The following is a 14,126-nucleotide window of genomic DNA, read 5'->3' on the forward strand; positions in this document are numbered from 1 at the left end:
GGGTTCTCTTTGCAGGTCTGCTGTTTTGTGCTCCCTCGCAAGCAGGAAGAAACTGAGCAAAGCATTCATTTCACAGCTACATCTCTAATTTACTAGTATCTGATAAAAAATGTGTTTTTGAACACTAGCCTAATGAGCTTTTGGTGAAAGCAAGATAACTCATTGTACGTCTCTAAAATGTTTCCAGGTTTTCTTTTTCTTTCTACAAGGGTGCCACTTAATCATGCCCCCCCTTTTTTTTATTGTGCTTGCATATTTTAACTTGGTTTTGTTCCTTGTGTTAGATTTCCTTTAAGTATAGTGAAGTTCAGAATTTTTAATGTCTCTTGTTCTCGCTTAAAAGGAGGTTTTTATATCAATCACTCATTATATTAAATAAAAAGTAAGGTCTATGAACTTGTATGGTTTTGTGTGTGTGTGTGTGTGGATACATGTACACACAAACATAAACAAACATAGTTTCATATCTTCATAGGAAGAGGGCAGCATGATAAAGTAAAATACAAGGAACTGTATTGCAAAAGTTCTGAGAAATATTTTGCACGAAGTCACTTATTCTGCGACCTTGAACAAGGTCTTCAACTCTATAAACATTAAAGTCTTTATTTGTCAATTGGGAATAATATTAACTTCCCCTTAAATATTTGAGAAGTTACATATGTTTTGAGGATTAAATAAGATGGATAAAAGTACTCAATGAAATATAAAGTTAAATATCAAAATAAAAAATATAATAGAAAAACAGCCTGCAAATGGCTAATTAAAACGAATATATAAACATTCCAATTGTATATCCTCACCTGAGAAATAATGCACCTTTCTTCAGAAGAAGTTGAACTACTTTATCGTGTCCATTTTTTGCTGCCAGGTGGAGAGGAGTCATTCCATGAAGGTCACCTTCATTCAAAAGCCTTGTATCACTTATGTCTTGTAGGAGCCTCTGACAGGTATTGATACGCCCATAACTTGAAAAAATTAAGTTGCATATTTTCAAAGCAAATATTAAACAGAAAGGAGACATGTTCGCATGTTGCATAAACTGGACCTTACCTGGCTGCAAAATGCAGGGGTGATTTCTTATCTTTGCTTTTGGAATGAATGGACACATTAAAGCCAAGTAGGTTATTTACGGAGAAAGGAACCCCCTGTCTACATGCATAATGTAGTGGAGTACACCCATCGTTGTCTTCATCCATTACCAGCTCTTTAATATGTTGCATCTGTGAGAAAAAATTAATATTCTACCTATAACTCTGTATTATGCTAATACGGTGTTTTTCAAACTATTCTGTATTTTCTAACGAGGGTCAATATGTATTTCTTGGGGGCAAACATGTAAATAACCTAAAGGGTACTAGAGTAAAATAAATACAGATGAAGTTGCATGCTCTGTCTCCCTGTAGTGTACATTACCATATTAAAAGCTCTGAGAGATCCTACAGATAGGAACATGCACTTAAGGTTTCTAACCCAGCATTTTCCAAATTTATTTGGCCACTACCTGTCCCGTCATTCCCCCACAAATATCACCTAAGAGATTAATGCTAATATCTTCTGCTAGACAAAATGGATGGGTTGTTAAAATTAGGTTTACTTTATCCTTTACATGTATATTAAATGAAAAATGAATGCAAATGAGTAGTTTAATGCAATCAACAAAACATTTTATTTTTGTTTAAAATATTGAAATACATACATATTCTTGATTCTTATTAAAGATAGTGACAATATTAAAGTCTATTTACTATAAAAATATGGTACTCTACACATGTGAGTGACTAATAGTCACTCAAGAAGTATTAGCTGGTGCATATAAATATGGAGATAATGCTTTCAATCTGTCTTCAACAAGTCAAGTATGTTGAGTAGTTTTTCTTAACTGATGGTGGATTATTGCTAATTCACTCGTGTACTTAGCTTTTCCACTGATATGCAGTTCATAATGTTCAAAGAGTGAAGAAAATCTAACTGATTAAGGATGTATCCTTATTATAGATGAAAGTGTACTGAAACTCTCTGTAACTAAGAAAATTCAATCCCAGTGCGATTAACATTATCATCATCATTACCACCATCATGTTGTAAATAAATATTCAAATACAGAATACAAATCTTTATTTTTAAACATTTTTAAAATTCCAGATTAGCCTTTATAATAATAAGAATCATAATAAACAGAATCAGTTTAATTTCTATTGAACTCAATTCGGTTTATAAAAATCCATAGATATATATTACCTGCATAAACTCAGTTCTCAAATTTTTTAATCCATAAGGTTGCTGTACAGTTAAATGCAGAAAATTACGTCCAAGGTGATCTTTTATGTCTACCTGGGCACCTAAAAAAGCACAATATAAATATAAAAGTATAAATTCTACTCATTTAAATGGCCTATGGTGGATTTTCAACTTAATAAAAGATTTTTGACTTAAAACTTTGCCGACCTTTAACTTACAGGAGACTTTATTTAAATGAGAAAACTAAACATATTTAAAAGTGGGCTTACCTTACTCCGTGTGTGTGTGTGTGTGTGTGTGTGTGTGTGTGTGTGTGTGTGTGTGTGTGTGTGTGTGTGTGTGTGTGTGTGTGTGTGTGTGTGTGTGTAAGGGCTTTGAGAATATGTGGTCCAGTACATTACTATATGAGGCATTACCTTTTAAAGCATAACACAGAACTTTAGACTAAAGACTAGAGATCAAGAAAGAACAGGGAAGAAGAGAAAGACACCTCTCTTCTTTGTTATCATAGTGCCAGGTTAGTATCTAAAATGGGGAAAGTTACAGTACCTACACCACATAGGACTGATTCATTGAAGGAAAGTTGATAAAATGTTCCGCAAAATGCCTAGAATATAACAATGGTTTTATAACTACCTTTTTAAATATTGCTCCCTGACTGGACTGAAAATTATTCGAGACATGAAAAGTACTATGTTTATTTCTGTGTTTATAGCAGCGGGCCTGGTGCCTGGTATGTGATAAATGGCTAAGAAATGTTTAACCAAATTGAGCAGTAGTTCCAAAGGCTTGGCTTGGTCCCTCTTGGTACCTTTAGACAGCAGCAAATTTACAATATTCCAAGATGCAGAAGCAGTTGCTAATATAAGTGGAGACCGTCCTTCACCATCGGTGCTATTAATATCTGCACCCTAAAATAAAACAAGCCATTCAACAAAGAACTTAGGAACAGATAAATCAGCTTATTTTGCAGTCTCTAAATAATGTTAATTCTTTGGGATACAGTGTCTATATTAAGGCTAGCACTAAATAGCCTTAGATTTTAATTAGCCTTAGATTTAATTTTTCTTAGATAAATAGGCTAACTTTAGATTTCTCTATAATTCATATGTTATAACACCAGCAATCAAGGCATTCTTTTATAATTTCAACAATGAAATTATTCTCACATGTTAGACTTTTGACTGACATCTAACAGTAACTTTATTACTACCTGAACCATAAAAAAAATCCTTTGACCTAGAGCAATATAGTTTAGTTCACACTGTTAGAAATTATTCTTAAATGTCCATAATTTTTAAAATCTTCCAAATTTATTGTATATTGGATTTTTAAAATATCAAAAAAATAAGTTCACTTTCAAAATAATCTGTTTCATCTGAAATAAATGAACTGAAATAACTGAACTGAAATCACTCAAATCCTGAAGTAAAACTTTAGCCAATAATTTATTTGAGAAAATTTGTGTTTAAAAATTACATTTAAAAAGAACCAAATAAATTATTATTTAGCATTATGTGTTACAGTTATAATATTTGATATGACAAGAAACAAAAGACCTTTTAAAATTTCATGGAAGGAATTCCATACTTTCAACAGGGTAATAACAATAGCCTAAACTCCGATCACAGATATTTCCCTGTTCTTTTGGGACCCAGTGAATATAGATGACAATGGGAGCAGCTTCTCCTTTGGAACTCAGTGGTGGTCAGTGAGGTTTGCCACAGTTCTCTTGACAGATGAAGAGATGGCTGTGTTTGCAGGAAACTATGTGCGCCATAAGCTATGTATATAATGAGTCTTCCTATGTATACATCACAGTTCCAATAGTTGCTATTGACAACACACACATGTGAAATATTAGAAATGGAACTATATTCATCACTAATATGATGGGGCTTAAATAAATCCACCATACATTCAATCCACCATACATATAAAGGGCTTATTAAAATTTAACTCAAAAGCAGACTGATTCTATCTCTTTTCTTAGAGTAAAAAAACATTCATGCTTTCACTTGTAACGAACCTTCGACAACATTTTTCAAATCTTCAGTTTTTCACTGTTTGAAAGGTGGTGCTGAGACAGCTGGGGTAGAAGCTTATGGCATAAGCTGCCTGTCCTGCCTCTACCTCAAAGCCAACAGAGCTGAAGAAGAATCAGCAGAGTCACCCAAGCCTAACACTCCCCTAGGACCGTTTCACAGGCCATCAGGAGAGCAAACCTTGCAATGTGCTCACAAGCTCCTCACACTAAAAACACTGATACAGGTATCAAAAAGTACACTTGGGCACTTCTAGCTCTGCAGTAATGACAATTAGCCACTGCATATTCATACACAATATACTCTATTTACAAATGTGTCAATCATTCTTTTGTAAACTTTTTTTTTTTTTTGCTGATAAGCAAAAACCTAAATTTGGTTTATTTTTTAAAATCCATGTTATGTAATTATATGATTTTCCAACTATAAATAGAAATAAAAAATCAACCTGTGAATGGAATAGTTACCATTGAAATTAAGTATTCCGCTAGTTCATGGTGATCAAATAATGAGGCTCTGCAAAAAGAGAATAAAAACATTATAATTAAAGTACGATTGATATAAACATATAAAATAAAGGTACTGTATGCAAAAAGTGAATTTAACTAGTCATTGAATAACACAATAAAATGTTAGAGAATTAGTGACTTTTCAAAATTTATAACTGATTTTCATTAGAGTAATATATTCAAAGTAGCAGTAATAAGAAAAAACCCAATATATCACAAGCTTTTCTTCCTCATCTTTTAGTAAACCTATTTCCTCCTATAAATCACTATGAAGATGTTCTGACATGAATGGTTACATCTGTCCCAAGATATAAAAGATAAAAGAAATAGCTGATATCACTGTGATCACGGGGAATGACAATAGCTGTGCATAAGGTGTGACTAAAATTCACCTGCCAGGTTCCAAAAGCTCCCTCTTTGGGCCGATTCTCTTTAGCAAAAGTTAACAAGGTGGTGTTAGCTTTCCTGAATTTTTATGAAGCCAAAAATAATTACGGAGAGAACTGAAGTCATTTTGGTATCATCTCACAACCAGTTGTAAGGACAGTGTTCATTAATAGAGCAAATAAAAGTTTTCAATCTATAGTAAATCACCACCATAACAAATGTTAATACTCATGATTTAAAACTTTATGTTTCATATTGAAAATCTCATTTCTTTGTTCCTATCCAAGATTATCTCAGCTATTCTTGGCCCTTAGTAAGTTTCAGAATCGGCTTGCTGATCTTCACCAAAAATTCACAAGCAGTTGCATTATATTTAAAATATATTATTTATATTTAGTAATTTTAGGAAATTAATTATAAACAATAAGGCCCCATTTTCCTAAAATGATTCTTTCTTATGTATTTTTGTATATTAAGGCTGTGCTCTAAAGACACATTTTAACTATAACCAAATCATTAGGTTTCCAAATTGGCTAAACATTAGAATCAAAGAGTTTTTAAAAAATCTAAGACTCATTCCAGAGATCCTGGTATAATCTGGGATATTAATTGGCACTGGGATTTTATAAACTCACATGATTCTAATGTGCAGCGGTTTGAGAATCTCTGGTTTAAAGGTTAGTTGTACTTAGTTTTTGTATTTTCAATAGTTCCTTTTTTGTTTAAGGGTTTCTTTTTTTTTTTTTTTTTTTTTTTGTCGTTTTTTCGTGACCGGCACTCAGCCAGTGAGTGCACCGGTCAGTCCTATATAGGATCCGAACCCGCGGCGGGAGTGTCGCCGCGCTGCCAGCGCAGCACTCTACCAAGTGCGCCACGGGCTCGGCCCTTGTTTAAGGGTTTCTAACTGCATATTTTTCATATCACCAATCCTGTATCCATATATGACAATTTCTTTTTCATATGTTTTATCTTAATGTATTTATTTTTACATAACCGATTATTCCTTTAAATTTTTGAAAGTCTTAAATACTTTTATTTTAAAATTATTTTCAGATTGCCCTACTGTTTCTATTTCCTTGGAAGTAAATTAGCCCTTTGTTGACTTTGTTGTCTTTTATTAGTTTTCCTTTATGTGATGAAATTTTAGTTTGCAAATTCATCCTAAGTGGGATTTTTTCTCTCTTTCTGCATATCCCATCATGGCTGGTGGTTTTGCTAATGTGTACATTCATCTCCACCTACCCAGTTTAGAAGCAAATCTTATATTGGTAGCTAGTTTCTTTTTTTTTCTGAGAGATTTCCTGGTCCAGTTATCTACTGAAATATATTAGCTCCATTCTGCCATTCCAATCTTCCACCCTGCTCATGGCCGTGTGTGTGTGTGTGTGTGTGTGTGTGTGTGTGTGTGTTAGAGAGAGAGACAGAGAGAGAGAGAGAGAGAGAGAGAACGCTCATCTCAGCTACCTCTTTCACTCACATGGGGAGCATTTAGAACTTGTCTTCCCAAAGAAATTGAACTCCCAGTCTACACTGTCTGGTTCCTGTCCTAGCATCTAGTAAGCCCACAGTTTCAGACATTTTTTCTGATGTGTATTTCTGTAAACTCTACAGAAATTGTAATCTTTTTTTGTGACTTGATTATAATTTCCTAAAATTGTATGAGGGTATTTCAAAAAGTTTGTGGAAAAATAGAATTAAAAGATAATACTAATCTTTCCACAAACTTTTTGAAGTGCCGTCGTATCTTTTGAAACCACTTATTTATAATTGCAGGGGTAAGTGGAAGGGATGAAGGTAAGAAAAGTGTCTGTTCCATTATCTTCACTGAAAATGGTGGTAAGATACACATAAAGAACAGGAACAGATTAGAAAGGGCTTGGAAAGCCTTGTATGTTGACTTCCTTAGCTTATAGGAAATTAATCTTGAGCTTATATCCACTGGACTAAGAATTGATCCAGAATATGCCAGTGGATATTTTATTCTGTGAAATCTATTTAACATTCTACTCTGATTCCCAAGGAACACAAGAAATTCCAGTTGAACCACAGGGTCTTTGTTATCTCTGTTCTTTTCTTTTGAACTATAGAATCTTTGCTAGCCTAAGTTCTCTCACAATGAATAATTTAACATGTGAAGACTAAAAATCTATACACAGAATGATAGGCAGGAAACTTGCCTGTGAAGCAGGGTCTCTTGATTTCCATCGGCTACATTAACAATGTCGCTGTTACCGGAATAGGATGATATCATCAGTTTAACAATCTCAGTGGCTCCCTGGGTGGCAGCGAAATGAAGGGCCGTGCACTTGCCATTCTGTAAAGAGTTCGGACACTGGAATCAATGTTTAAGCTGAATTTGAGGACATAAAACTTATATTCAGCTGTGAGTTTCTTCTTTCCAGGTCAATAAAATCAGGGAATATCACATTTAAGATGATGATTAGTGATCAGTCTCCTCTATCGAAAAGTAACAGTATAAACATCATAGCTGGCAATTGTGCTTCCTTGCAATCTAACAGCTCTTGGCATATACTTCCACCAGCATTATCTGGATGCCATTCTTTCCCCTGGGAGTACGAGGACCAAGTCTCATTCATTGCTATAGAGTGACTTATACCCCATACCAACAGTGGCAGTTCTTCGTTTCTCTAATGAAGGGACTTAGGACTAGTGTCAGAAGCCGGATTGGATTAACAACCAATCTTCTCTGCCTCCAGAAAGCACAAGCTTTTGCAGTAGCTTGGAGGGGAGCATGTTGTCACCCAAAACCCAAGACACTCAAGGGAAAGGGGCCAGAACTCTATACATTTGGTCAGAGATGCCTGGCATAAGTTCGGAACCCAATCACAGTCAACACTTTCCCATTGGTACTCTTAGAAATCAGTTCAGTGGTCTCTGGTGTAAAAGTCATAACTCTTCACAATAGAACAAAGACATTCATGAATGGGGTTTAATGTCCTGGCCGACACATTAGTATACTGTCATCTTCTGAGGGTAGGCCTTAACTTATTTAATGCCAGTTCAACTGGATACAATCTTTACTGTCTCTGTATTTGTATCTGCAATTGTTTGTGGTAGCTCTCAAGATTCTTTACATGCATTGAAATTGGGGATGGTCTCTTGTTAAGCTTCTGCACAAACAGAGGGAAATAATATCTATTTCAAGCTGCATGCATTTTCAATCTAAAGTGACTGTAAAAGACCAATAGAAAATCTTGCAAAATAATTTATGAGAATGCTAAAGCCAAAGCATCATGTCAGATATGAATGATTACCTCCATCAGGTCTATGTGTGCACCATTGTCCAGGCACATTTTAATCATTTCTAAATCGCCACTTTGAACTGCCATGTGGAGAGGGCTGGCTCTGCCATTATTCACAAAGTTAATGTGAGTCTGTCTGCTGTATCCATGTTCTTCACCTTTAGAAGAAAATCACATTCAATATAACAAATACTTAAAATAAATAAGAAGAATTTTTAAAAAGAAAGGACACTTAGGCTTATGTAAAAGCCTATGTGTAAATTCTATTAAATATTTTTCAAATTAATAGCATGTACCAGAATATGCTTCTTTATCATATAGAATGTAGGAAAGCCTCTACTCACCAAATTTTAATACTATCTCCATGCATTTTTTGGAACCTGAAAAGGCAGCCTGGTGAATAGGTAAACATCCCCATTTGTTTGATTTACATGGCATAGCTCCTTTATTAAACTGGAGGACAAGAAAGAAGAAAAAAATGTCAAATGATACAAGTTAAACCCCAGATCACAAGGGTGGATAAGAATTTGTGTGCCTTCCCCAACCATTTCACTACTCTGTGCCAATGTAGAAATACATAGAAAGCTTCATATGGTATGAAATCTAGGCAAGAAGGTAATTTTAGATTAATCAGGCTAAGATTCTGAATAAAAACACTATATCTTCCAAAGATGAATTAACAACATAGACACAAAAATAACAATATTAATACCACAGGAAACTAAAATCAACAAATTTTTGAATGGGGTTAATGAGGTTTTTAAAACATTATCACGATTTCTCTTCCCATTCTCTATTCTTTATGCAAATAAAGAATGATAAAATTTCTTAGATTCTTTTCCCATAATTTACGTAACATTAATAAATGAATACACCTGCACTCTTGTTAAGCCATAAAAATCAAGTATATTCACTAATAAAGGTTCTTTACTAAAAAGATGCTAGAAGAACTGAATCATACCTTTTTATCTGAGCAAATTATTTTCAACTATCATTTTCTATAAATTGTTGAACTTTAATTTTAAGTACCTTTTATTATTACAAAAGAGAAGATTTCGAAAAAGCAAAATAGTATGAAAAATCAAATACTACTTGTAATCTGGTCTTCTACAGGAAGCATCAATGTATATTATATACATCGTGTGTACTCCAAAATGGAAGATGTACTTCACAAAATCTTATTACTAAAGAATATTGTTAAGTACAAGCTTTTTTGAGCAATGTGATCACACAGTATACACATAAAAATTACATTTGTAAAGAAGTTACTTTGAAAATATATTGTTTTCTAAAGCGTTTTCAACTTTACTATCAATTCCAATTTGGGGGAGGGGGTTATTTAAGGCTCCTTTTCTAAAATTTTGGTTTGAGTGTTAGTTAATTTATTTTTATTCTCTTTATTATTCTCTTTTTGGTCCAATCATAACAGCTTATAGAATGTGTATTTATCTCTAAGTACATCTAGTAAACATGTTAAAACATATTTGTACATCTAAATATCAGGCAAATATTTTGAAGTCCTTTTACTTTATTTTCCTACTCTATGGGATGGTGAAGAGGCAACACCAAGTGGTAAAAATACAGAACCTGGCCTGAATAACAAGAAAGTAATTAAAAAATATTTGAAAGAAAGCTAGGTGCTGGAATTCTAGGTACACACTCAGAAGGGGAACTGCTGGTGCAGAGGAAGTCATTTAGACAGGCATCTCCAGCGTTTTCCTGGATCACCCCTGGAAACGTCACCAGAGAGAAGGCTGGCTCTGCTCTCAGGGATGTGACTAAGGACCTCAGTCCTCACACAGGGCTCCCTTTTTGAGAACCCATGACAGCAACTTCTCCTGGTCTTGGGAGCAGGAGTGGCTGTGTTTCCTTTGGTTTTTATCTTATGAGGTCAGTTCAGTCTGCAATTGACTATATTCATCTTTCCTTTGACTATTTGGAAGCTCAGAGTCAAATGTATGACCCATCTTTATTAACATACAGATTGTTATACTTTGTATTTTGTATTCCAACTTGACCACCAGCTTCATCTTAATTTTTCCTGTGCCTATATTTTCTTTCAATTCAGTTTTCTCACATTTTCTTTAATGCTTTACAGATAGTCTTCTGTCACCAATCTCAGATCCATTTAGGATTTAAGGAGTGTGTAAATACACAAAAACACATAGGACTATTTTTTCTGACTTGTTTTCTCTATTTTATATTTTGCTAAGGAGAGAAGCTGAAGAGCTACTGTAAATAACAATAATTCATGGCATATTCATGAAAAGATAAAGAGACCAGAAAAATATGATTAATATACAAACCAAAATTTGCAGTGCTTCACTATTATCTTTGGAGCATGCAATTATCACAGCTGTGTTTCCATTTTCTCCTTCCAAATTAATGTTAGTTCTGCTGTGCTCAACCAAGACCTACACAAAGGGGGAGGGGGAGAATAATTATCACAAAGCTGAGTTGCAGATTTCCAAATAGGTACTTGTCTTCCACTAGATTATAAATTCCTGGGTGCCAGGGCTCATATCTATTCATCTGTTTTCATCCCTCTGCCACATAATCAGACACAAAACCTTGCACTTAGTGGATTCTAAATAAATCTCTCAAATAGATAAAATAATAATGATTTCAATATCACATCAATTAAGGCAATATTGAGTTATGAACTGTAAATAGAAGAATTGTAGATACCAGTTCACACAGTTTTACTTAATACTTCTTACTTGTATTAAGTGACCTATGTTAACTAATACCTTCAAGATAATAAACCGTGGAGCCATTTAGAATGTGTGCACAGTGGGGAGGGAGGGAAGGGGGAAGAAGGGAGAGAGAGCGGGAAGGAGGGTGGGAGGGAGTCTTTTCTTTTTTCCCTCTGATCATTTTCTTTTACCTAGATTGCAAGTATGCTGGGAAATGTCAATGAAAAATCCATTCTCTTAAGTAAAGAAAACAGTTTTATGTACAACTTTGGTATAGCTTAACTCAATTCAAACCTGGTCTAGAACAAAAGTTTTTCTACAAAGAAGGACATTATCATCTTGATAAAATGGTCAAGTAATTTTTCTGATGGAATCGAACTGAAGACCTGATACCTGCTCACTTTTTGACTGCCAGCTGATTACTGGCCAAGAAACTACAGATTTTCAAATAGTCTTTATTTTATATTCAGTATAACAAAAATTATCCCATATAAATGTCTCTCTCAAGGAGAAATCTGAATTGGCCTATTGGAGGCCTTGCCTCTTACAGCAAAACTGTGATAAAACTATGCCAGGTATTTATAATTAAATTGTTTTTAAAAGTTAATTAAACAAGCTGTTTCCTAAAAACCTTGACTTCTTTGAAAATATACACAACCTCTGAGCAGAGCCCTATGTCAATAGAACGTGCCCCAAAGTTTGAGTGTCAGCAAATGAACTAGGCTTACTAACTAGCTCTGATCATAAAAGAAAAAACTAAACCGAGACTTTAGTACATGAGAACATATCAGGAAATTATCGACGGATGAAGGAAAGGGGAACACAAGCCTCCTTTCATGGACTTCAGGTCCCTTCACATTCTGTTCTTAGGAAGCTCTAGATTCACAAGTAAAATAACCTACCAAAGTCTATAAGACATTTTTCTCTTTCCTCTCTTAAACTCATAGATCATAGCATTTATTAGGCTACAATAAGCACAATCTTTCAAAAAGCTATATTAAATTATGTGTGGCAGGGGACCCAGAGAGAGCAACTAAACTGTGCACCTACTTCAAAGTCAGTCACAACCAGACAATCTAGAAGGTTCGCAGGTGAGCCCTCCAGAGGTTTCTCTGATGAGAACACATGAAGTGTCATGGGAGAGTCAAGCAACTGGATACTTCAAGGTTAAGCCCCAAGGACTAAGGCCATTGAGAAATGAGGTCACCTCCTTAACCCCAGTCCAATGAACCCCAGAGATTACTGTGCATACCACTGGTCATCTGCCAAGGACTTGAGGTGATATGTGGATGACAAATTTTTACTTTACAACCCTATAGGCAGCGGTGGAGATCTGGGGGCAGGCTGGCGGAGCAGACAGTGGAGAAGCTTCCTCAATGGGCAAGGGCTGGGAGGTGCAGGCCTGCCCATGGGTATGAGCGAGACAGGAAGGCTGGAGACTGCTGCATGCAAGTGTGAGGGGTGCTCCAAAACTGCTCGCCCTCCTATTCTCGTCATGTCTGGCAAACCAGAGGGGCTTGAAAATATTTTTAGGCATAGTTACGACTAGTAAGACCAAGGTAGGCAGAGACAATTTTAGTTCTCTTATAACCCTATTTTTCTTCTTGTTCTGGTATCACCTGGGAAAATCTGTTTTATGTCTACCCACCAGTTTATAAATCAGTTATGGGCTTATTTCTAAACTTTCTTTTCCATTTCTGTGCAATATCTACCTTTCTATATTTGTTAGTTTGAAGATTTCTGATTTCTAATTAACAAGTTTTTCCACTGTTACCTGCCTTTGAATTCCCAAGCCATGCTTTCAGAACCAATATTTTATTTTTTATTTATTTATTTATTTTTTTGACCGGTAAGGGGATCGCAACCCTCAGTTCGGTGTTGTCAGCACCACGCTCAGCCAGTGAGCACAGTGGCCATCCCTATATAGGATCCGAACCCGTGGCCTCGGCGCTACCAGCACTGCACTCTCCCGAGTGAGCCATGGGGCCGGCCTGCAGAGCCAATATTAATTGTGTTAATGGGCATCTGTTTCTGAAAAGAGCCTTCAAAGGAAGCATGAAAGCTCTGTGGGGAAATATGTGGCATCTATGGTAGGGGGGGCCCTGAAGTCACTAGTGGCCCAGCCCAGATGATATGGACATAGCACCTGGGTCATGAATAATGCAGACATTAAAACAAACAACAAAAAAACCCCAGTCTGTTGCCAGAGCCTTTTCTAATGACCTCCTAGGGGGTTGCCCTGATTTATCTGTGTAGGTTCTCATACCTTAGCTCTCAGCTTTTCCTTCAGCCAAAGGCCCATTTACTCATTTACTCATTCACTCATTCACTCATTCATTCATTCACCAGCCATCATTTACCAGCACAGTGCTGAAGACTGGAGATACTTAGATCGGTAAGACATAGTCTTTCCTTCAAGGATAGACAACCAACCAGTGGAAGAAAAGCCCATGAACATTTGATTACTGTATCATGTCCTAAGAATGATGCTAGAGCCATAGACATGGTACAGTGGGAAGGCAGAAAGGGGCTGCCTAATGCACTGTATATCAGACTTAAAGGAGCCAGGGTCTCAGAGAGCTGAGAGAAAAGTTTTGGCTAAAGACAGCCTGGGGCTTACGGATGTCTTTGATGATTTATAGACAATTAAGTTTTGGTGTGGGTTAGCACAATAGCCAAATCACCATTTGCAATATTGTTTCTACAGGAAAACTTATACATTCAAATAGACCACCCTAGAAATGAACGTGATCCATTTTTAAGTAGCATTCTTTTTTAAGTAAGCATATGTGTTTTCTAGTATGTCTGTGAGACTCCGAGGTGTAGTTTAAAACCCATGGCCTAAACCTTACCCTTTAGGCATTTATCAGGGTTTCCTCTCTTTGTCAAAACTCACTCTCGGGCCGAGCCCGTGGCGCACTCGGGAGAGTGCGGCGCTGGGAGCGTGGTGACGCTCCCGCCGCGGGTTCGGGTCCTATATAGGAATGG

General features: G+C 35.8%; 1 protein-coding gene across 1 annotated transcript in view; it reads right to left on the reverse strand.

Annotated features, from left to right (window-relative positions):
* TRPA1 (transient receptor potential cation channel subfamily A member 1) overlaps positions 1-14,126 on the reverse strand; it is a 61,133-nt gene that overhangs the window by 32,035 nt on the left and 14,972 nt on the right. Inside the window, exons 4-12 of the mRNA XM_063079898.1 lie at positions 10,749-10,856; positions 8,787-8,895; positions 8,455-8,600; positions 7,357-7,493; positions 4,751-4,799; positions 3,050-3,149; positions 2,239-2,339; positions 1,051-1,220; positions 801-965 (exon numbers count right to left, since the gene is read on the reverse strand). Of these exons, the coding sequence (XP_062935968.1) occupies positions 801-965; positions 1,051-1,220; positions 2,239-2,339; positions 3,050-3,149; positions 4,751-4,799; positions 7,357-7,493; positions 8,455-8,600; positions 8,787-8,895; positions 10,749-10,856 (1,085 nt within the window). The remainder of the gene's footprint in view (positions 1-800; positions 966-1,050; positions 1,221-2,238; positions 2,340-3,049; positions 3,150-4,750; positions 4,800-7,356; positions 7,494-8,454; positions 8,601-8,786; positions 8,896-10,748; positions 10,857-14,126) is intronic.

This window comes from Cynocephalus volans, chromosome 15 (genome assembly GCF_027409185.1).
Source record: "Cynocephalus volans isolate mCynVol1 chromosome 15, mCynVol1.pri, whole genome shotgun sequence".
In the NCBI taxonomy this organism is placed as follows: domain Eukaryota; kingdom Metazoa; phylum Chordata; class Mammalia; order Dermoptera; family Cynocephalidae; genus Cynocephalus; species Cynocephalus volans.